This window comes from Condylura cristata, unplaced genomic scaffold (genome assembly GCF_000260355.1).
Source record: "Condylura cristata isolate star-nosed mole 26May11 unplaced genomic scaffold, ConCri1.0 scaffold00022, whole genome shotgun sequence".
NCBI lineage: Eukaryota > Metazoa > Chordata > Mammalia > Eulipotyphla > Talpidae > Condylura > Condylura cristata.
The window spans coordinates 17,908,096-17,932,235 of record NW_004567123.1 but is presented as its reverse complement, the minus strand read 5'-3'; the positions used below and the strand labels follow the sequence as shown (position 1 = coordinate 17,932,235).

Here is a 24,140-nt window from a genome sequence, read left to right as displayed (position 1 = left end):
CATCCAGCAGATTGCCAGAGCATTGAGATGGCCACATGGTAGTCTGCTTTCTCTTGCATTCTGGTATACAAAAGCCTGACTTCCAAGTACAAATATGACAAAGACTGGGTGAGCAGTACATTCATCAAGGTATTTATTGGCTTGGGTAAAAGCTAAACTGCTATTGTATATCACTATAGCCCAGCTGAACAAAATCTCATATCAAATAATATGGGATGTGGGCAGGGTTCTGAGCTAGATAGGTCGCCTTTTTCCAGGTAGCCCATGGAGTTGGGTTTCTTCTGTCTTACTCCTGACATTCCATGGGGGAGTTACCTCATGTGCATAGTCAAGACAGTTTCACCTCTGTCTCAACCTTGTTCCAGTGTACAGGTAGGGGCTGAGAAAAAAGGGAGCACAAAGTGTCATGAACACATCTAACTGCAGGGGAGGCTAGCTGCTGGAACATTTTACTTTATATAAACCAAATAAATTTTTTTATTAGATGCTAGAAATTGAGATATTTAGCAGTAATCTTGTGAGATCCACCTAGGAAAAATCTTAAGTGATGCTGTGGATTGTAAACATTGTTCTCTCTCTGTGTGTGTTTTCATTTGAGGATTTAATTAGTTGGTGTTCTTTCATTTCACTGAAATGCCAGTACTCCTGCCATATCCTATACATTAGATCCTTGCCCTTCTGACTCCCTGTTTAACTCTTTTATCTCTTTATAGCAGTGACTATCCTGCAATTAAATCTGACTTTTAACAATTCAGAAAAAGATATAGGGAGATCTCACTAATCATTGTATATGGACAAAAGATCCTGCCTGGGGGATGTTGTCCTGGTATGTCTATATACACTTGGATAATCTCTGTTGTCATAGGCCCTGGATCTTCATTTTCAGAACTGTTATTCCTAAGTGACTTGCCAAATTTATTTTCAAAGGTAAACGTTGAAATTGGGAATAACTTCAGATCATCTTTTGTCATGAAAACAGTGGCGTGCATGGTTGTGCTTATGTTCTTCACGACTGGCAGGGCTTGATAAAGAAAGGCCAGGGTCATCCCTGTGTGGAGTAGTAGCTGGGACTTAAGATCTTTTTTTTTTTTTTTTTTAAAGATTTATTTATTTATTCATACAGAACTGGGGTACAGGCCAGAGATGCGGAGGGTGAGAGGATTCACCAGAGACAGAGTGGGGAGCAGAACAGGCAGATCGATGAAGTACACTGCTGAGGGGAGCAGCGGGCCGGTCAGGAGAGGTCTGCCACGCCATGTGGTCACCTCCGGGGCAGGCGGGAATCGAACTCATGTGGAAGCGGCTTTAGATTCTCAGTGCTGTGCTTTAACCCGCTGCGCCACCAGGGAGGGCCGGGACTTAAGATCTTAACTGGGAGGGTGATGAAACTAAGAGTGGGATAAAGCAGAGGCTTATAATTTTCATGGAAGAGGAGGCCTATGCTATAACTTAAATGTTCTTGTGTTAATAGCTTTAACACTTCAGAAGACTAGAAAATCAAGAGTGACTTCCATATTCCTGCCACACAATTATTTCAAAGTTGTGCCTAGGTTCTTTGGTTCCTGGCACTGACTCTAATAACCATGTTGGCGGTGGCCCAGGAACCCAGGCTGCCTTAATGCTGCTGATTGCTTCTTTTTCTTCACCAGGGGTTGGGAGGTGTGGACATTCCTATAGTGCTACAAAAGGATAGTTGTGACCCCTAGGGTTTTATAAGATCACTCCACTCCTTCATTTTATGGTTTATTTCATTTCTGCTGGAAGATTTCAGTAAAATGGAGTTGGGGGTTCCCATATAGGGAATTTGCTGGTGAGTTAAACTTGTGCTTTTCTGCTGATCTGGTTTCAGTGTTTCTCATTTGGGGACTGGGAAGATATTGTTAGTAATTATATACCATGGGTTAGTTCTTTGTGTGGGATTGTCTTAGATATTAGAGGATGTTTAGCATCTCTGGATTCTATGAACTACATGCTAGTCATACTCCTCAACATCAGCAAGCCCACCACATGTTTCTTAACATTTCTGTGAGCTAAGTTTGAGTAATACCTTCTACATCTTTCTGTTTGTTTCCAAAGTCCATTGGTATGTACTACCTTCCAGCTGTGAGCTGCTGATAACTGGAAGATGACACTCAGTACTGTTTACTTGTAGTTTCTTTCTCCCTCTCTTTTTTTCTTTCCTTTCATTCAATGAGCAGATATTATCATGTAAGTCCTAGGTGGTAAAGAAGTGTTAAAGGTGGAGTTTATCTAGAGTAGTAGATTTTAAATTTTAAAACTTTATCACACAGTAAAAAAATGCATTTTATATCACTTTTGTATAAAACTAAAAAGTGTTTCACTAAACCTACTGTTTCTTAAAATGATGCACTGATATTTTCTATTTTTTTGTGTGTTTTTGTTACAATTGATTATGGTCCAGTAAGTTAATTTAATGATCCTCTATTGGGGAAGAAACTCAAATAGTGAATGATTCTGGGAAATGCTAAAGTTGTATGTGTTTGTATATGTGCATGCATGTGGGCAGAGCCTCAGCAGATTCTCTAAGGAATCTGGACCAAAAGTGGACCAAAATCCATTTTCCTTAACAGTAAACTTTTCTCTTTGAAATGTGAAAATAGAAGATTTTAGAGGAATTTTTGAAAGCTTTATTGCAGCCTACACATAGATGACATTTGATCCCCCCCTCCCACTCTTCATCATCACTGCAGTTTTTTAAAGCATGCCATCGCATTTCAGGATTATCATGATTCCTAATAAGGTTATTTTACTGTCACATTTTAAGAGCACTTTACCACCAAAAAGGTACTTCTGTTGAAATTAATTCATGTAATCTTTATCAAAGCAGACAGATGGTAAGCCTAGTTTTAGAGAAAAGAAAATGGAAATTAACTATACTGCTAATCATCAGCTGAATTACACACAATGTCAAGTCCCACTGTGGGAATGGGCAAGCAAGTCCCACTTCATGTTTATTGCTCTCACAAACAGGCGCACTGCCTGGAACAAACAAAACTTGCTTGAAATTGGTCTCCTCATAGATTGTGTATTTAGGTTGTATCTTGCTTGGCAAATGGTGGTTCGTGGCCAGAGGACCCAGATGAGAGCAGTTGCGCCAAAGCCCTTTTCTGTATTTGCCCTCCCAACAGAAGCAGAGAACATCCTGATCTACAGCTGTGGTGTCAGCCGTGGAAACAGCACTCAACAGAGGGGAGATCTCATTCCAAACATATTCACGTTGCTGAAACGAAGTGCAAGGAGGAAACCCCAAGCTATAGAACTTTGAATGGGGCAGTGGATAAGCCTGTGCCCTTACCCCTGCCCCGGTCTGTGGAGGAGTCCTATATCACTAGCGAGCACTGCTACCAGAAGCCCCGCGCCTATTACCCTGCTATGGAGCAGAAGCTAGTGGTGGAAACCCGAGGCTCTGCCCTTGATGATACAGTCAACTCCCTCCATGAGAATGGTGATGATTGCCTCTCCCCACGCCTTGGCTGGCCTCTAGACCAAGATAGGAGCAGAGGGGACGGTGACCTCAAACCTAGCTCCCCAAAGGTATGTGATTCTCTTATTCTTATTTCAGTGTTTGAGTGCTTGTAGGTTAGGGTTTAATGACCTGTGGAAGATATTTATTATAAAATTGTGTGTATTATGAAACTGTATTTATATTTGTTTATCATAGACTTTTTTTTGTGTTAAGATGGATGCATGTTCAGGAGATTCCATTTAAACCCATGGTCATTGATTATAGGAAACACCCACAGAATGACACAGTTATTGGGGGTGGGGGTGTGGCAAATAATAAGGAGAAAAGGACTGATGAGAACTTGAGAAATGGAAATAAGTTTTTTCTTTAATAGAATCAGCTTTATAATGGTACCTTAAATACTGATTCTTAGCATGAGCAAAGAAGGAATCAAATATTTTGTTGCTAGGCTTGTTTTTTTTTACACAATTGTACAAGCTTTATTTTGACTGTTAACTTCATAGCCCAGACTTAAGAACAGTACGTTTTTGGCAAAATATTTGCAGGTTGTGTCAGTTTTTCCAAGAGCTACTGTTATTTTTTTTTTTTTTTTAAATTGAAGACATTATTTTCTGAATCCTTCTTGTGTCATCCCCCCTTGCCAATGGTTCACCTTTATTTTACTAAAAAATTTATTTATTTATGCATACAAGAATGGGATAATGTAGGACAGAGGTCCAGGTTCACCAGAGACAGAGCAAGGAGCAGGACAGGCAGATTTACTGAAATACACTGCCGCCAGGAGCAGTGGGTGGGTCAAGAGAGGTCTGCTGCACCTTGCAGGTCAGCTCCCTGGCTGGGAACTTAACTCATGCTGCAGTGGCTGGGAATAGCTTCATAGTGGTTCATCTTTAACTGTTCGCTGTTCTCATTCTGCCCCATTCTAGGTTATCATTGAGACTTTGTATCATTTGAGAGCTTCTCTGCCCTCATCACCCTTCCTTTCACAGGCATTTACATTATGAGTTAGTATCACCAGCATCAAACATATTGCATAATGCTGAGGGAGGTAGTAGGTCATAAACTCCTAAAGGGTGGGCATTGTACATCATTCATCCTGTGCTCTTGCCACTGTCCAAACAGTGCTGGGTCAGGCTGGTAAGTACAATTTCATGTCTGGCTTCAACCACTTACTGTGAGATTCTGAGTGGGTCACTTCACTTCTTCAGGTGTGTCTCCTCTTAGTTACTGTGTAGTATAGCTGTGAAAAGCTCTTAGCTAATTGCTGTGCACTTAAGATCTAAAAAATACTAGTTAGAATCTATTTCCTTTCAGATGAAAGTTTGAGATCACAAACACCAAAAAGTTTTGTGATCCTGCAGACTACACAGATTTCCTAGAGGCATCTGGTACATAACAAAAGATCAGGAAATACTAGGTGTAAAAGAAGGCAGGGTTAAACATCTTTCATTGATGGTAGACTAATTGTACTTTGGCACCTTAACCTATTTCATCCTCATGAACCTTTATTTTTTTTTCTCATGAACCTTTAAAATATGTTTTACTGGGCCTCCCTGGTTGTGCAAAGGGTTAAATCTCAGCATGAGTTGGATTCAGGCCAAGGAGGTAATAACCCACATGGTGCAGTAGACCTATCCTGTCTTGCCCACTGCTTGCTTCCCTTAGCAGTGTATTTCAGTAGATCTGCCTGCTATGTTCCCCACTCTGTCTCTAGTGAATCCTCTCAACCCTTCTTGCCCACCCCCCAGCACAACTGGCCTGTACCCAACCCTTCTTCCCCACCCCCCAGCACAACTGGCCTGTACCCATAAATAAATAAGTCTTTTTTCAAAAGTATGTTTTACTACCTCCATCTTTCCCTTGAGAGAACAGAGGCTTAGAAAGGTGAATTAATTCATCAAGATTCATATATTTAGTAGAGTCAAAACTAGGGCTTAAAGAGTAGTTTGTGTAACTTCCATGTAACTAACTCTTTTTTTAGTATATGTGCTGCTGAAGGAGCACCCATGTAACTAACTCTTTCCTGCCTTTCTAGTCTAGAAATTTCTATAACATTCCTGTTCTGGTCAGATCTAGGGCTCTAAAAGCCATTCTATGAGGCCTGCTTCAGGCCTGGGCAATGGGCTAGTCTGAGAAACAGCTGTGGGATCCTCTGCAACAGAGGTCTGTGCTGCCCTTGAGTGGTTGGTGTATTTCAGCAGACATACTTCTAGCTAAAGTCCAAGAGGGAGGAAAGGGATATGTAGGGACTTAGAGTATTTAAATTCAGCTGGGTTCTGTATAGTTGCAAACACTGGATGTTTGAAGTGACTAGGAGCTCTCTCTACCCAGTAATCTAAATGCTGTTTCATCCCCAGGTGAGGGATTTTATCTCCAAAAAGATCCTACCAGAAGAAGCCCCTGCTCGAAAACTGCTGGACAGAGGTGGAGAGGGGCTGCTGAGCTCCCAACACCAGTGGCAGTTTAACCTGCTGACTCACGTGGAATCTCTTCAGGATGAAGTCACGCATAGGATGGACTCTATTGAGAAGGAGTTGGATGGTAGGGCTTCTTCCTTGGCTCCTTGCTAGTTGGCAGGCACTGCCAGCTTGTGTGCCCACTGGCTCACAAGTTGTCTTCTGACCCCCCAATACTGTTCACCAGACACTTGTATTCTTGGCTCCTCCTCCTTTCAGCCTCACCACTTCCATTCCCCGTTGCTTGGATAAGATTTACTTTTATTATTTACTGGGAACTTCTAAAGTTTATGTGGTGTCAGGGATCTTGCTTCACTTGCCCAATTCCTTCTGCAAAGGCGGTTCAGTAACTGGATTCTACCTGCAGGAAATGGGTGATCTGAGCAAATCTTTACTAACCAATTATGTTACTTAATTGAGTCAACTGAGGATTACTATTAAAAGACTTTTATTTTAGCTTCTGGTAACACCTAAAATGAAGCCTTTTTTATCATTAGAAATTTAAGAACTTGAGACATTTGTGTAGTCCCTCGGTATTTTCCCCAGGTAATAAGATAATAGATGGGCCTGGAAGACAGATGATCATGATCAAGTTCAACCACTTTTGTAGAGAGGATGATGAGTCGGTGTTGCCTGAAATGGCCCTCTCTTTTATTCCCCCACATGTGATCAGATGGGCTAAAGTGCTGAAATTCTTGCAAATCGAGTATTGGAATCTCACTGGTTTTTTTCTCTCTCTTCTGCCTAGTGTTAGAGAGCTGGCTGGACTACACTGGGGAACTGGAGCCCCCAGAGCCACTGGCTAGGCTTCCACAGCTCAAGCATTGCATCAAGCAGCTGCTGATGGACCTGGGCAAGGTGCAGCAGATTGCACTCTGTTGCTCTACATGAAAGTGGGCCCCTAGAAGTATTGGGGGCACAATCTTGGGGCACCTGCAGGAGGAACTTCACATATTTAAATAAATAAACCTAGCATGCCGAATGCATGTGATACTGGCCGACTTCAGGGATCTGGGCAGGGGGTGCGATGGACATTGGACAAAGAGGTCATTTTGGCTGCTGGAGGGGAGGGCGCACTATGATCTCAAAGCCTACCAAGAAGATAGCGGATAGACTCCTGGGATTCCCTTCATCTGTGCACATTGTTGAATGGAGAGTGAGTCTTTTTGCACAAGCTTCATTTGAAATCGTGCCACTGATGATAAATGGAATGAGAGCCAAAAATACATAGTTGGAAACAGTTGTAAATTCAACTTGCAACTTATTTAATTGACTTTTCTGTCAGGTTGGGGCATATGCCGAACCTTCTGGTTTCTGACTGGCCTGGTTTCTGGCAGCAGGCATCATTTTCATTTTTTCAGCTGCGTGGGAATGTTGACTTCGCCATTCTGTGGAGGTGAGGAAGGAGCAGAGGCTTTGGCTTCCCTCCTCCTTAGGACTCTTCATTTTTGTCATCACATCCCTTGCATGACATGATGGTACTGGGGACAAGTTTTATATGCTTTGCCCCAGAGTTGGTCGGGCTGTGTCTTTTGTAACAGAGCCCACACAGCCTGTGGAGGAGCTAGAATCTCACTGTAATAAGAACATGGGAGGAATTACAAGCTGAAGCAGGCAGGGTCTGGAACCCAAAGAACAGCATTTTCTACCTACTTATTAAAATAACAGCTTCCCAGTTCTATTTAATGTTCAAGAAATGTCTCCTGAAATTTTGAAAACTCTCACTGTAAAGGTTTGTTATAAAGAATGTGGTTTGGGGACTTACCTTATTTTATATTGTTGTAAACACACTTAAGATTCTAAATGTGCCGCTTTTCTCCTTTCCTGAAGGGTATATGTCCAGTAGTTGGCATTTTCAGAGTCGTTTTCATGTCATGTCCCTTACCATTTTAAATTCCTGGTTGTATAATTTTGTGAGATCAAGGTGATTATGCTGCTTAAGGTTCAGGTACAACCTATTTGTTACCCTTTGAGACAATATTTTAAACTTGCAGGTTACCAGTCAACGTCAGGTGTAATTACTATATTGTTATTCCTTATTAGGCAATGTTAAAGAAAATGTTCCATGCTTTGAGGAGTGACCCATTTCACTGTTAGTTTTTTTTTATAAGACAAAAATCAAAGCACAGCTGCCCATTAATACAGTTTAATTATGGGTTTATGAATCTGTAATGTTATATGCTGCAAATATTTACTATGTAAACGTGAAGTAGCCAATATCTCAGTAGCAATGACAGTATCTCCTGCAACCTTTCCAATGGTTAGGCTTTAAGGCACAGGTCATTGTGGTAATGGAGTCTTCTGTATCAAGATTTGCTTCAGGGAATGCTCTGCCTAGTAATTTGTTCACCATTTGATACAGAATGAATCGAGGACAAGTTGACCTGCTGTAGCTTACTTATCAAAGGGAATTTATGTGGCTGTAACATCTGTAATAAAACTGACACAATTCCTCTACAAAAGGCTATTTCCTATTGCTGTTTGGTGTTTCTGATTCAGGAAGAAATGCTCAAATAGTATATATACATGGAGTGTTTGGATAAATTATTAGACAGCCACTTTAAGATAACTGTGTGATGCTTGTCTGAAAAGAAAAGAAACAGGATGATTTTCTGTAGCCACAACTGTGAGGTTATGACACTTGCATACTGTACTGATTTTTCTTTTCTGAAAGTACATTTGAGTATCACATCTGGGAATGCTTTAAGGTAGTCAATCTCATGTCTTTTTCAAAGATGGGAGCAGAAGTGGAATTACCCTAATTTTGCCTACTGGCCATTATTGGTTTAAGTTTTGTAAAGGAAACAATCCTATTTTACTCACTGTGATTTTTGTTGTTAGGGAAGCAAGGGAAGACTCCAAATTCCAATAACCTCAGTGTGCTTTCCTAATTTAAGCCATGTTGATGTTGAGGGGCAGCTCCCCACCCCCCATTCCTGGGTCAAGTTGTATTAGCCCCAAGTTGGAGCACTGGATAACTGTTATTTGCAAATATTACTGTTACCATTTAGAAATACCTAAACACTACCTAAGTTTTGAGAAAAAACTACCCACCTATAAAAAAATTGCCTTGACAAAAAGTTTTGGTTTGAATAATCATTTTGTTTCTTTACATGTTGAGTGTATGCAAGGTAGACCCTTGATGAGCTAACATTGCACTGTGGATTCGTATCTATGTTTATGCGCTATTAGAACAAAAGGCGCTGTATATATAAATGTTGCTTTGAGGCAATATTTGCAAAACACGCAAACTTCTGTATGTATTTGGAAAAAATAAACAGGTTTTTGTTGCTATGTTTCAGTAACTTATTTATTTATGCACAAAAGAGCTAGGGTATAAGCTAGAAGTGTGTTGGGGGTTGAGGGGAGAGGTAAGAGAATTCATCAGAGACTAGTGGGGAGCAGGATAGGCATCTACTGAAATACAATGCTGAGGGGGCAGGGAGCAAGACAAATTATCTGCTGTGCCATGTGGGCCAGCTCCCTGGCTGGGTTTTGAACTGGTGTTGCAGTGGTTGCAGATAACTTCATAGTGCTGAGACTCAACCCCTTGTGCCACAGGGAGGCCCTCAGTGTTACTGAATTGATAAAAGTATGTCACTTTTAATATCCATTACTTAATTTTCTTTAGTCACTACTTTTGAAAAGGAAGTCTGCGTCTACAATCTAAAGGTTCATCTTCTGCCGGGAGGCAGATGCAAGTTCAAGATCCTGAATCTCCAGATAGTATGCAAATGCTTTGACTTCAGTTAAGTATCTAATATTCAAGAGAAACTTCCCATACCAGCCTCTAAACCCAGTCTAAGATTTGTGGTTCAAGCTGTGCAGGCTTATGAGATTTTGGTTGTTAAAAGCAAGTACAGGGAAGACAGGTCTGTCCTTTCTTATGAGATGGCATTTCTTTCCTTAAAAATGAGACTCCAATTAGGGTCTTCTAGGACCAACCCACATTGCATATGGATCCCAATTAGCACCTTGGGTGGGCAGAGATTCAGGAAATAGTAGATTTATGAACAGATGATTTCATAGCAGAGCTTTTTGGTAAAGTACAATTTGCCAGTTACTTGCATAATTCCTTTCTAAACATTTCTGCTTATTTTAAAAAGAGAAGCAGTTGGTGAATCTTGATGAGTAAACTAGAGATGACAAACATGACCTAGCCCCCCTCTGCAAGGACAGGCACTAGACACAACTCATTAAAATAAACCTATAGTGTAGGCCTATCGGAAACCCCATTGCCCAACGGGCAGACTGGTTGTGTACGTTGGTGGAATTATTAGTATAGAACCTGTAGCCATTTATAAGCACTTAATAGAATCAACTATTTGTCCTGCAGAGTCCCACAACCACCTATAAGGCAAGACATTTTTATCTATTCAAGTAGGAAAACAAGTTATGACTGTAGCTAGTGAAAGGTTAAGGGGTGAGTGAATATGGAACCCGGGAGGCTGGAATCCTTAATTACATCTACTCCAACTAAACAAAGGAAATCCAAGTCGGTCCTGGGCGAGTAATGAGCAGGAAAATTTTCCAGATGTGGAGGAGGCCCAGACCTAGGCCCAGGGGACCGGTAGTAATCTCACAAACGCCAACGAAGGCCAAGAGCATAGCAAACAAAGGTTTTATTCTCAATTTCGCCATGAGCCAGAAAGTAGGCTGGAAACAGGCTCGGGAAAAACAACTCAGGAAAGGACGAACGGAAGAGAGAGAACAGACTGCCAGAATCACCACAACTCGTTTTCAATAAACGCGGAGTGGGGAACCAGGTTCAACCCCTCCACAGACAATCTTGGCTCCAGTCCAGGAAGCGCCCGGCCCGGCCGCCGGCAGCTCAGCCGGTGATGCGCACATCGGTGCGGCGGCGAAGGCGCCGGGCTCGCGCCGCCTCCGGCAAGATGGCGAGCAGCTGCTCCTGCACCAGCATCTCCACGATCTGCTCCTTCGTGCGGATGTCAGGTCGCAGCCATTGACGGGAGAGTTCCCGCAGCTGCCGGAACGCCTCCCGCGGGCCAGCCGCGTCCTGGTAGCGGAACTGGCGGAAACGTTGGCGGAACGTCTCGGGGCCCGGCCGGGAGCCGCCGAAGCCCAGGAGCGAGCGCGGGGCGGCTTCGGCAAGCGGCGCTGGGCCCGGCAGTGCGGGCGCGAGGGGCAGTTCCAGGGCCGCGGAGGCCGCCGCGGGAGGTGGCGGAGTCATTTCGGGGTTCGCGGCGTCGGGGCTGGAGGATTCGAGGGCAGGCGGTGGGGCCTCAGGAGTCGACGAGGAGCCCGCACGGCTGGGTTCCGGGACTGACCTCCGGCCAACTCCATCCTGTTGGTCCAGTGGTGGCGCGGGGATCGCAGCAGCCGCCAAACTCGCCTCGGTCGCTGCCATGACTCCGGCTTTGAATGTCACTCTTTGTCGGGCAACTGTGGGCTCAGCACCGCGTATGCGCAGGGGTGGGGTAAGGACGGCGGCGTCTTCAGCAGAGGGGCAGAGCCAGCGGGACCCTGAGGGACGCGAACTTGGTCAAGCTGACCCGGGCCGCGCCGAGTGAGGCGCCCGGGCAGGCCGGAAGCGGAAGTCTCGCTGGCTTCTCTATGAGCTTCTCGGAGCGCGAGCGCCGGCAAGCCCGGTATTGGCTCCAGAGAGCGGCGCCCCCTCGCGTTCGCGCGTCGCCTCAGGAGGAGGCTGAAAATGAGGCGCGGCAAGCCAAAGTAAGCGCGTGGCGGGAAGCTCTGCATTTTGGCACCTCCGCGCACCGCCTGGATGAGGAGGTGAAGCGGAAGGAACCTGAGGAGAAGGAAGAGGAGCCGCGCTGGAGAAGGAGAAGCGCGGTGTCCTTTTCCACTCAGGATGACAGGTGACTCGACCGTGGTTAGGGTGATAGCTAGCCTGGAGCTTGCAGGACCTGGATAGGGCCCATCTCAGAAAGTTCTCTGGCATTGTCCGAAGAGGAGGGCGGTTGCCCCCACCTTATTGCCAGCGTGACAAAATACAGCTAAGATGCTCAGCACACATAGGGAAATTTGCCTCTTATCTGTAAAGTGTATATATAATAGAATTTACCTCAAAGAAGCTGTGAGATAATTCGGTGAGGTGATGCTTTTAAAAACAAGTAGCTCTGACAGCACTTTGGTATGTGATATTATATTCTGTTTGAAACTTGACTCACATAGAGGTTTTGTACCTAGAAAGAGACTAGGAGAGATGGATGAAAGACTTTGCATGAACCTTGCAGCCTCTTTGAACTTTGAGGAATGAGTGGGCTTGGTTAACAACTACCAGTACCCCAGGTCACCCCAATATAAGACTTGCCGCTTCCATAAGATGTGTTCTTTAAGATAGATAGATTTTCCCAGAACAATTTTCACTGCCTGAAAATCATTGAAAGTGATTTTTAAAGGTTTATGCACACAAAAACTGGGGTACAGACCAGAGGTGGGGGGGGGCGGTGAGAGGATTCACCAGTGACAGAGTGGGGAGCAGGATAGGCAGATCTACTGAAACACACTGCTAAGGGGAGCAGCAGGCAAGACAGGAGAGGTCCGCTGAGCCATGTGGGTCCCCTGGGCAGGGATCGAACTCAGGTTGCAGTGGCTGCAGATAGCTTCATAGTATTGAGATTTAACTCCTTGCATCACCAGGGAGGCCCCAACATCCTGTTTTTACCTGAAGTTATTTAAAGAGGTGACAAGTCCTTTCACTTAGTTTTTACTGGGTCTTTCATATGTATACAGGAGGCATTCATGTTATGATTAAACTCCTTTTTGTTATTTTATTCTTGTCAGTCTGTCTGAAATTAATTTGACTACTTGTCAGCCTAGAGGAACTGAAAGGGGAAGGGAATATTGTCCCTGAACTCCAAATTAGTTTTTTTGACAGGATAAATTCACTGACTAGAAGCTGGTTGCCTGTGAATGTTGGCAGTGGAAGAGATCCTGGGATTTTTGACAAAAGCATCAACAAAAAGGTAAAAATGGTTACCACATCAGCCTTTTACATCTCTCTGGCAGGTCCAGACAACTAGTGAGGCTGTTATGGGGCAGACCCAGAGGGAAAAAGGGATAACCAGATTGTGTGAGTCCTCACCCACATGCTGAAAAATACAGGAACAGTCCCCAAAGCAGATACATGGAGAGAAACAAGAAAAAAGAGAAAGAATTTAACTACATATGGGGCAAGGAACGCAAGAGTTAAGAGAAAGAAAAAGTCATTGGCTGGCACATGACTGGATGTTCTCTATTCTACTTGTAGATAGCACCTGCGGAGCAGAAATCAGTGTACAGTTTTTTGTTGTTTTTTTTTTTTTAAAGATTTATTTATTTATTCATACAGAACTGGGGTACAGGCCAGAGATGCGGAGGGTGAGAGGATTCACCAGAGACAGAGTGGGGAGCAGAACAGGCAGATCGACGAAGTACACTGCTGAGGGGAGCAGAGGGCGGGTCAGGAGAGGTCTGCACGCCATGTGGTCACCTCCGGGGCAGGTGGGGATCGAACTCATGCGGAAGTGGCCTTGACTTCCCAGTGCTGTGCTTTAACCCGCTGCGCCACCAGGGAGGGCCCAGTGTACAGTTTTTATAGGGGAGTATGCGGGATAGCTTGGAACCCAAACCTGCCTGCTCTAGATAGGTTCTGCCATCTGCCACATCAAGACAAAACTCATTCTACTGCTAAGACCTTCAGTGGAAAGGAACATTAATACAATTTATGTGCAATAAAGAGAAAGGAAAGAGTAGATAAAATAGTTTTCATACAAAACATCCAAAGTTACCCATCCCCAAGTGGGTAAATGCCTGCCACAGGACTGGCCCAAAGCAGGGCCACTGAGGCCCAAAATCTTGCCACAATTCTAAGGTACCTTCTGATGGAGACCCATAGAAAGGGGTCAAAAGGAGTCAGACAAGTATAGATAAGTGCAAAATCAAAAGCCCAAGTTAAGATGATGTCTGCCATTGTTAATCTTACTACAGTTCTCACTCACATCTGTTTAATGTCTTCTTCTATGTTCCCCAAGTTCATGGTACAAGTCCAAGGCTGAGAAGCACATCTTCTTCACATGTCTCTCTGCTCCAGGTGTCTCCTCTAGATTATCTCCTTGATCTCCATTCTCTCCTCTCCTCAGCTCAGTCCTTTCTCCTCTCTCAGTTCTCTCAGTCTTTCTAGCTTTACCACCCTGCCTAGCTCCACTTATTTTTAGAATGGGTCAGGGAAACTGGATCCTCCCTCTCCCCAGGGATTATCCAATCAGAAGCCCCCAAAGTGGCTCAGTACACGTGCTTGAGCTCGTTTTTAAAGTTGGTGGCTCTTCTCTGCCCCTAGTTTCCAGCAGCCCCTGTTTAGGAATTGGGAGTGGACTCCAGAAAGTTCCACCTTTTTTTTTTTTATTTATGCATACAGAACTGAGGTACAGACCAGAGGTGCAGGGGCAGTGAGGGGATTCACCAGAGACAGAGTGGGGAGCAGAACAGGCAGATATACTGAAATATCTAGTGTTCTGAAAGGGTCCCATTCAAGGGAAGGAGGGGCGGAGGAAAGGTCCCTCCTGCCATGTCTCTATGTGAAATGAGGCAAGTGCTTCTTCTCACTGGACCACAATTAAAAATAAATTTATTTATTTATGCATTCAGAATTGGGGTACAGACCAGAGGTGCAGGAGCGTTGAGAGGATTCACCAGAGACAGAGTTGGGAGCAGAACAGGCAGATTGACGAAGTGCACTACTAAGGGGAGCAGCGTGCAGATCAGGAGAGGTCTGCCGCACCAGGTGGATCAAACTCTGAGGCAGGGATTGAACTCATGCTGAAGTGGTTTTAGTTTCTTAGTGCTGTGCTTTAACTTGCTGTGTCACTAGGTAGGGACAGTTCCATCTTTTTACCAAGCATTGGCGCTGCGCACCACCTACTTGGCTCAGAGGATGTTCTTCACTGTACCTCCTACAAGGCATTTTTCTCTCTTAATTTATTATTGGGAGGAGAACTTTTTTGGTGGAACTAGTTCCATGGGCACAATGACTCTTGGTTTTCAGTATTCTTGGGTTGCAAGTGCTTCTAAAATTAAATCCTGAAGTTTGCTTTGGATTGCAGTGATCCTAAATCAATTTGGAAAGAACTGACATCTTAATGTAGAAAAAACAGGCCCAAAATGGAGTCATTCATGCCGGGTCCTTACTCAGATGTAATATTGAATCCCATTGCAATTTCACCCTCTCCTAAAAGTATAATCCTGAACATATCAATCTGGAGTATTCTCATCAGTGCTAGTGAAGTCATCTGTATGATGAGATCCCTTTGCTATTCCCTGAGGAAAGTTGACTTTACCTGAAATAACCTTTTGCTAAATACCTTATCCCAACCAGTTTCTGTCTATAAATATCCTCTATTTTGTGTAACCCCCTGCAGTATCTAGATGGGATGCTGCCCCCAAAATTCACAAGTCATTTAATAAATCCAGTTAGATTCCTAAATTTGTGAATTCAGAATTTTTTTAAAACAATATAAAGACTTCCAATCCATAAACATATGTCTTTTTGCTTGGATATTCCTTAAAATTTCTTACATCAATGTTTTATAGTTTTCAGCATTGGGAACCTGCACATATTTTGTTATATTTGTACGTAACTATTTGATGGTTGATGGTTTTAGTGCTGCTGTGAGTGCTATTTAATATTTCTTGATTTCTGATCATTTGATAATGTATAAAAATAAAGTTAACTTTTATCTAGTGATGGATCCTGAACTTCATTAAGAAAGAAAATTCATTCCTCTTGGTGTTGTTTCAAGTTTTTATACACATACACACACACGCACACACACTTCAAAGTAAAAGAAGAGTAATTGTTAACTTCTTTTTTTCTCATCCTTTCCATGGTACCATCTTGCAAGTACAGCATCAAGTGTAGTGTGGACTGTTTGAATATTGTATTCTGAGAAGTGCTACTATCTTCTAGTTGTTTGTCAGCAAAAAGTTGATGGTCAGATGGGATGGCCTTCTTGTCTTTGACACTCTCAGTGGTGTTGCTGGGCTCAGTCATGAGGGTGATAGTCTTGCCTTTCAAGGTCTTCACAAATATCTGCATCTCCATGTCTTCTAGGCCTCCTTGTTGAAGAAAAAGAAAGAGCTCCCATACAGTCTTAGTGTTGTTAGTTCCCCTTCCAGCTTTAAACATGCTTCTACATGTTTCCTAGTTTATTAGGTTTAAAAGGTGTCTTAAAATGTCTAGCTCATCACATGAAAAAGCAATTGTAACTATGTGAGATGATGAATATTAATCATAGCAATCATTTCTCACTGTAAATATACATATATCATATCATGTTGTATATCTCAATTAACATGATCTCTTAATTATATCTCAATAAAACTGGGAAAAAGATTTAGATCTATAAACATTAAAGAAACCCATGTACTTGTGGTACCTCATGTCTTTATCTCTGTGCTTGTTAGCTATATATTTTCCTGGTTTCTTTTCAATTGTTTATTTTCCCTTACTTGCTTTTTTGTAAACCTATCCTATTTATTCAGCACAGGTAGCTTCCTTTTAGATGTTGCTAAGACTTTTGAGGTTTTTAAAAAACACTTCTGAGCTCCACCAGTGCCATCTTCTCTAGTTGTTTCATCATTTCTTCTTTGAACTGTCGCATCTTTGCTTTGATCTCGCATTTTAAAATTCATTAAGCCCTTTGAAGCCTTTGTTGTTCACGATTATCATCTGGTTCATGCTAATTTTTTTTTCTGAGGCGTCCCTTTTATCTGTCATTTGTTTTTCTTGTTTCTTGCCTTCTTCTCCCACTTTTTTGTTTATTTATTTGTATAGGTTTGGCACTGTTCACTTTTACTGTAACTTCTCTTTAAATGAAATAGTTCTTCCTGGGCCAGCTTTTTTTTTTTTTTTTAAGATTTATTTATGCATACAGAACTGGAGTACAGGCCAGAGGTAGAGGGGCAGTGAGAAGATTCATCAGAGAAAGAGTAGGGAGCTGAACAGGCAGATTGAAGTACACTGCTGAGGAGAACAATGGGCAAGACAGGAGAGGTCTGCTGTGCCATGTGGGTCACCTCCTGGGGTGGGGATCGAACTCGTGCTGAAGAGGCTACAACTAGCTTCATAGTGCTTCAACCAGCTGCACCACCAGGGAGGACCCCCAAATAACTTTTATGAAATAAGTGTGTTTGATAAATCCTGATAAAGTTTACATAAAAAGAGAAATTGAAAGATTCATCTCATTTATAAATATTTCCAGAAACTAAAAAGGGCCCCCCCCTGATGGCCTCGGGGTTGAATCTCAGTGCTGTAACTATTAGGGCCTGAGTTTCATCCCTAGCCTGGAAACTGACCCACATGTGGCACAGCAGGCCTCTCCTGTCTGGCCCACTGCTCTCCTCAGCAGTGTACTTCAGGTATTCTGCCTCTTCTACTCCTCATTCTGTGTCTGGTGAATCCTCTCCCTCCCTACTCCTCTGGTCTGTATCCCAGTTATGTATGCACAAATACATAAATCTCTAAAAAAAATAATTTAGTAGTTTTCCTTCTTTTTATGTCCTGGAACAACTTTAAAAATATACATTGAGATGAGAGTATCTAAAGATGTCTAGGAAAACTTTCAGGACCTGTTTTTTGTTTGTTTGTTTTTTGAGTTGGTGATAATGAGAAAGCATATTTACAACTTATTTTTTCTAGGAAAATTAGTCTATTTGGATGGTTTCTATTAGGGTCATTTGGTAAATTGTGATTTCATAGAAAATTATCCATAAAATTTTAGTATTTAAGTGTTGACAACTAATTGGAATTTAAAGAATAACATTCAGAATATTGCAGCTGGTTAGATATGGCATGTGGACCATTTTGCTAGTATTGGTAATAGTCAAAAGGTTTTAGGTCTCAAAGAAGTTATATAGTTCCTCTAAGGAATTGAAGATAGGTACTGTGCCTGACAGGAAATAAAATTGTGTGAGGTGAGGACTTGGTGAACTGAAGATTCTCCAACTTAAGATAAACAAGTTAAATTTTAACAGTATTTTAACCAAAACACCATGCAGGTTAAAAAGCAGTTTGCAAGTGCAGTTTGGCCCATGGGTGCTTGGCTTGTGATCTCTACCTCCCCATCCTTCTTCCACCCACACCTCCTTGGTACCTCATATTCCAGCCACAGCTAGTGTTCCCTACCCTTCTGGTGTCAGAAGCATTTTCTTTTTCTATCATATTATAAATTTGTAAATTAAGACCATGTCTTACTCACCTTTGTACACAGCTATAATTTCATACTTGTACACAGAGTTTTATAAATCATTGTTGTACAATTTACTTGTTGCATGCATGACTTTTTTGTTGAACAATATAGGGATATTTTTTTTAAAGATTTATTTATTTATGCATACAGAACTGGGGTACAGGCCAGAGGTGTAGGGGTGGTGAGAGGCTTAACTCAAGACAGAGTGGGAAACAGAACAGGCAGATCAGCGAAGAAGACTGCTGAGGGGAGCAGTGGGTGGGTCAGGAAAGGTCTGCTTCTCCCTGTGGGTCACCTCCGGGGCAGGGATAGAACTCATGTGGAAGTGGCTTTAGCTTCTTAGTGCTATGCTTTAACCCACTGTGCCACCAGGGAGGGCCTGGGATATTCTTATCTGAAATATTATTTCAGGCTAACTCTAATTAAATTTTATTGCAAAAAAATGAAGCCCAGGCTGTTTAAGTGATTAACCAAAATCATATAGGAATTGGACCAGTGCTCTCTCTGATGTTTTTCCCTATTAAGAGTTTAATCATAACATTAGGAAATGGGACAGAGGTAGATCTTCTTAATTTCTAGAACTGACTCGAATGTCTGACTTTGAGTCTCCAGCCTGCTTTCTTATAGACAGTTTAATTTAGATGTCTTCAGACAAATTGAGGTCCAGTCTAGTGAATTTCCAGAGATACAATGTTGACTCATCTTGGACCAGTTCAGAGTTCTCCACATCCTTCCCTAACACTGATACAATTCCTAGGGAAATTATATAACTACCTTAGAAGTGAGATTAGGAGTGTCCACTTTTGGGGTTGAAACAGCAGTCTGGGGAGAGGGGAGAATGACTACCAAAGGGTGATTGTGTTGGTGGGTCCTCCCCGACCTACCTATAACTGCAGGACATGACCCCAAAACAGTATGAAACAACAATAAAGATTTATTAACGAGGTGTAAAAAAAGGGAAAAGACAGTGTATGTACATAGGCTGCCACATGGCCTGATGCTGTGTGTCCTACCCCAGATAGACTCTGCTGAGCAGAGAAGTCCAAGGCAAAGCTGTATGTGGCAAACTGGTGGCTTCTCCAGATATCACTCCTCACCCAGTGGTTTTACTGCCAAAAGTTCCAGCAGTTTTATGCTTTAGAAGCCCCAGCAATTCATCTGGTCAAAAGCCTCAGCTCCACCCTCATTTCCCACTAGCCTCCTGTCAGGAGTTGCAGTTTGCAATACTATACCTTCTACCTTCAAATTGACATCAAGAGGTAGAATAAAGAAAGTTCCACCTTATACTATCAAGTTGATTGCAAGGGATACCCTCTGGCTTGAAATTTGTTTCTTACTGTACCACTTGTGAGGGTTGGAGAGGGGTAATGTCTCATCACATTGATCCTTTTTTTTTTTAAAAAGATTTATTTATTTATGCTTACAGAACTGGGGTACAAGCCAGGGTGTGGTGGGTGAAAAGATTCACCAGAGACAGAATAGGGAGAAGAACAGGCAGATATACTGAAATACACTGCTGAGGAGAGCAGCGGGTGGGTCAGGTGAGGTCTGCCATGCCATGTGGCTCAGCTCCCTGATAGGGGATCGAACTCGTGCTGTAGTGGCTTTGGAGAGATTCATAACGCAGTGCTTTAACCTGTTGTGCTACCTGGGAGACCCCACATTCTTGATCCTTTTTACTGTCAACCTCCAAACCTGCTTAATAAGTCTGGGTCCTCTCCATGTTACTTACGTAACTCAAGAAGACTGAGGGGACACTCATGTTCCCATGTTCACAGCCTCCTGGTCTTCCCCCGTACTTTTTCAGAGACCCCCAAAACTTTTGTAGGGGATCTTCTTGTATTTCTTTCCTCAGGACTAGGACTGTGGTAGAAAAGGCCAAAACTCTGTATTATTTTTCAGAAATTTAAATTTCTCACATCTCTTCTTGAGTTCTTTGCATTTTTTCTCTAGTTGGAGGGGTAATGAAGGAGGGGTGGTGTGTGTGAACCAGTTCTCTCTGTCCTCACTTCTGTAAATAGTGTCTACTCTATAAAAAGTAACCTTTATATTCAGTAATTTAGAGCCCAAGTTGTTCTCAGCTGCTCAACTGTTTTCCCTGCATTCAGTCCCCTTCCCTGACAGTGGGGGGAGGGTAAGCAGATAGACCTAGCTGGATAGGAATATCAAACCAGGTAAGTCACTTTTCTTTTTAATTAAAGAATCATTACAAAAGCAAATTGAAATTATCATCTAACATCTTTAACCTAGTAGGAAAAAAGTCCTTATTTAAACCCTGAATTCTTGACTTTCAGAAGATCCCAGAATCATTGAGTTCTTTTTACTTTAATTAAACTTTTAAATTTTCTTATATCATTGCTTGTTTTTGATTTCTCCCCTTAGCTGTAGGCCCTGTAAATTTCCCACCAGCATGTTACCTGTGAGCTGTCACCATCATCCCTTGTTCCCACTGTCAATGAGTTCTAATGACCAATCTCAATATCGAGTATCCCACTTGGTTAATATCTTTGATTTGCTGAGTGCTTCTAGAATTGATTTTAATGTCTGATTCTGAGCCTCCAGCCTGCTTTCTTACAGACAACTTAATTTATATATCTTCAGGTAAATTGAAGTCTAGTCTAGTCTAGTGGTTTTGAAGGAAAATAATAATTTCATGCTTGTTGACTCATCTTGGGCTAGTTCAGAGCTCTCCAAACTTCTACTAGTATGGATCCAATTCAAAGGAAAATTATACAGTGATCTTAAAGTTAACAAGATTTACAGAACAATGCCATAAATCTGCATGCCAGGATCTCCAAGTTCAAAGCCTCAGAGCTGTCCCATGGCCAAGGTATTGAATGTCCCTGTTCCTAGCTCAGAAGCCTCCTGCTCTCTTTAAAATACTCCATGACTCTTGCCCTCATTTAGCTACTATGAGTCTCAGTTTTCTATATGGAGTGGGTTTGAGGTCCCTGCTCTTGTGGAAGTTGTGAAGATTAACTAAAATAATGCTTATATATATTAAATTCCCAGATGCTGGATCCTCCCCACTACCCTCTGTTCTTTATAGAATCCTTCATTGTGACATAGAAGATTCTGAGAACAGTATTTTCTTTCCACAGTTGTTGGTAGGGTAGGAGGAGCTCTTACTTTGCCACTGAAGGAAACTATTTGTTTTTAGTATAACTGAATTCTTCGGGAAAGATCCTCAACAAGAAAAGGGACTAGTTGCCCCACTTGACAACTCAGGAACCATGAGGAAAGCTATGGTCTCTTACTCCTGGCAGGTCCTGAAGAAAGAAATGGTGAGGCATTCCCAAAGGTCCTGGGTGGGAAGAGTGGAAGACTGCACAAATATTTTGAAAAAGAGAGAGGCAGGTGAAGGAGGTGGCCACAGATGATCGTGGCCATCCTGTACCTTTTGGAGTTACATCGCAGCACACAAAAAACAGAGTTCCGGATTAGGCTTCAGAAAGATTGAACTCTACCTGTGCCCTGTAGCCTCCTAGCTCTTCTACACCTGGCAAATCACAGGCTACCCATGAAATCCCAAGTGCTACTCTGTATACAAGCCATTTCTGTTATTATAAGATATAGAAACAAGGCCTGGCCTCAGGAGAAAGGGACAGGTTCCCTATCTACTACTAGTCATGTGACTAATTTCAGTATTAGGCAACTAACTTCATTTGCTGTGCCTTTTTTCTTCTCTATGAAGGGTGATGCTAATCATTTCTAGAGAAATTATACAACTATATAATTATACAACTTTTAAAGATCTACTTATTTATGCATACAGAACTGGGGTACAAGCCAGAGGTGCCGGGGCAGTGAGAGGCCTCACCAGAGACAGAATGAGGAGCAGAACAGGCAGATCGATGAAGTACACTGCTGAGGGGAGCAGCAGGTGGGCTAGGAGAGGTCTGCCACGCCATGTAGATCACCTCCAGGGCAGGGACTGAACTTGTACTGAGGCAGCTGCAGCCAGCCTGCAGTGCTGTGTCCCAACCCACTGTACCACCAGGGAGGGCCCCGCAGCTGATCTTAAAGGTGAGGCTGGAAGTGTGCACTTCTGGGTTCTCAGCAGATTCTTGGTCCTGCTTAGATTTATTGTTGAGAATTAAATATGTTCATACATATAAAGAATTTAGAATAGCACCTAACAATAGCAAGGTTTATTCTGTAAGTCTTCAGTTTATTAATAGTCTTCTCCCATTTTTCCAGTTTTACCGCTTTCCTGAGGTTGATGTATTTAAATTTTTTTTTAAAGATTTATTTATTTATACATACAGAACTGGGGTACAGGCCAGAGGTGCAGGGGCGGTGAGAGGATTCACCAGAGACAGAGCAGGGAGCAGAACAGGCAGATCGATGAAGTACACTGCTGAGGGGAGCAGCGGGCGGGTCAGGAGAGGTCTGCCTCCCCATCTGGTCACCTCCGGGGCAGGCAGGGATCGAACTCATGCAGAAGTGGCTTTAGTTTCTTAGTGCAGTGCTTTAACCCGCTGCGCCACCAGGGAGGGCCCTATATTTAAATTTTTAATTACACATACTTGTCTGTATGAGAAACTGTAGCATATGACACATTTTAAAAATGTGTACCATAAATAACATCGTATTTCAGCATTTTTTCACTCTAAATTATGTGTGCACTTTTCTCACACTGCACATACATCTCCTATGCTGCAATCCTGTGACTATAGGGGATGTGTTGACATTCCCCAATTGATGGACACCTAAGTAGTTTTCAGCCTTTCACTATTACAAGTAGCTCCTGGTGCACAATTTGGCAACACTTGAAAAGTTGAGGATATTGTTTACCATCAAGGAATTATATGCACTATATGTATAGATGTTCGGAAAAATCATCATATTGCAGGAAGAGACAGCCAGACTGCACACTGCCACCACACTGGCACACTATAATACTAAGAAAATTAATTTTCTTAACTAAGAAAATCCTACAAATAAAAAAATTAACTAATTCCTTAATTCTATCTAATATCAGGTCATATATCATTTCCTTTTTTGTCCCTAAAATGCCTTTTACAGCTTGTCATGATGAATCACATGATTCATTTGATATCTTGATGACCTAACCAAGGTTATCGTTAGCATTTGTCTGTGTGTCTCATGATGTTTGTATGGCTCATGAATTAATCTAGAATAGCTCCACACCTTGTTTTTTTGTTTGTTTTTTTACCTTTTGAGATTTTTTTTTTAAAGAAAAAGCAGGTTTTGCTAGCGTATTCTTTCATTCTTACTTGTCTCTTTGATGCTGAACTTGCTTTCCTACCTCCTGTATTTACTTGTCAAGTAGAGTTTGGACAATCCTTTCAAATTTATATTGGGTATTCTCCATCTCAAATTGTTCTCAGTTCTAACTTCAAATTCCCAGGGAAAAGAAAGGATAATTCATCTTAGATTAGGTGGCACATTTTCTGTTGCTGCTATTACATAATAACATACCATAATATAGTACTAGTGAGTCAATATAAATTCATTACCCTGTAGTTCTTAGGCTAGAAATCTGGCATGGGTCTCCCTGGGATTAAAAATGAAGGTGTCGGGCCCTCCCTGGTGGCGCAGCGGGTTAAAGCACAGCACAAAGAAGTTTAAGCCGTTTCCGCATGAGTTCGATCCCCCGCCAGCCCTGGAGGAGTTCTACATGGCGGGGCAGACCTCTCCTGACCTGCTTGCTGCTCCCCTCAGCAGTGTACTTCATCGATCTGCCTGTTCTGAGCCCCACTCTGTCTCTGGTGAATCCTCTCACTCTCCGCATTTCTGGCCTGTACCCCAGTTCTGTACGAATAAATAAATAAAATCTTCAAAAAAAAAAAAATCAAGGTGTCAACAGGGCCACTTTCTTTTCTTAAGGGTCTAGTGGAGAATATTTTATTGCTTTTTCTAATTTCATGAGAATCCCTGCATTCTTTAACTCATTGCCCCTTCATCTGTCTTCAAGGCTAGCAATGTTGTGTGTCTCTGACCATTCCTCAGATCTAGCTGATT

At 42.4% G+C, this 24,140-nt stretch overlaps 3 protein-coding genes across 5 annotated transcripts in view; 2 read left to right on the top strand and 1 right to left on the bottom strand.

The window, feature by feature from the left end:
* PHF20 (PHD finger protein 20) overlaps nt 1-9,237 on the top strand; it is a 108,458-nt gene extending 99,221 nt beyond the window's left edge. For all 3 annotated transcript variants that reach the window (XM_012728322.1, XM_004687230.2, XM_012728323.1), the window contains 3 exons: nt 3,150-3,555; nt 5,845-6,028; nt 6,692-9,237. In XM_012728322.1, coding sequence (XP_012583776.1) covers nt 3,150-3,555; nt 5,845-6,028; nt 6,692-6,834 — 733 coding nt within the window. In that variant the 3' untranslated portion in view covers nt 6,835-9,237. The remainder of the gene's footprint in view (nt 1-3,149; nt 3,556-5,844; nt 6,029-6,691) is intronic.
* A 1,311-nt stretch (nt 9,238-10,548) lies between these two features.
* Nucleotides 10,549-11,488, bottom strand: SCAND1 (SCAN domain containing 1). Its single transcript, XM_004687229.2, has one exon. It carries the CDS (start codon nt 11,312-11,314, stop codon nt 10,775-10,777), a length of 540 nt encoding a protein of 179 aa, XP_004687286.1. The 5' UTR covers nt 11,315-11,488; the 3' UTR covers nt 10,549-10,774.
* A 9,897-nt stretch (nt 11,489-21,385) lies between these two features.
* Nucleotides 21,386-24,140, top strand: part of CNBD2 (cyclic nucleotide binding domain containing 2) — a 37,410-nt gene continuing 34,655 nt past the window's right edge. The window contains exon 1 of the mRNA XM_004687228.2: nt 21,386-21,436. Coding sequence (XP_004687285.1) covers nt 21,386-21,436 — 51 coding nt within the window. The remainder of the gene's footprint in view (nt 21,437-24,140) is intronic.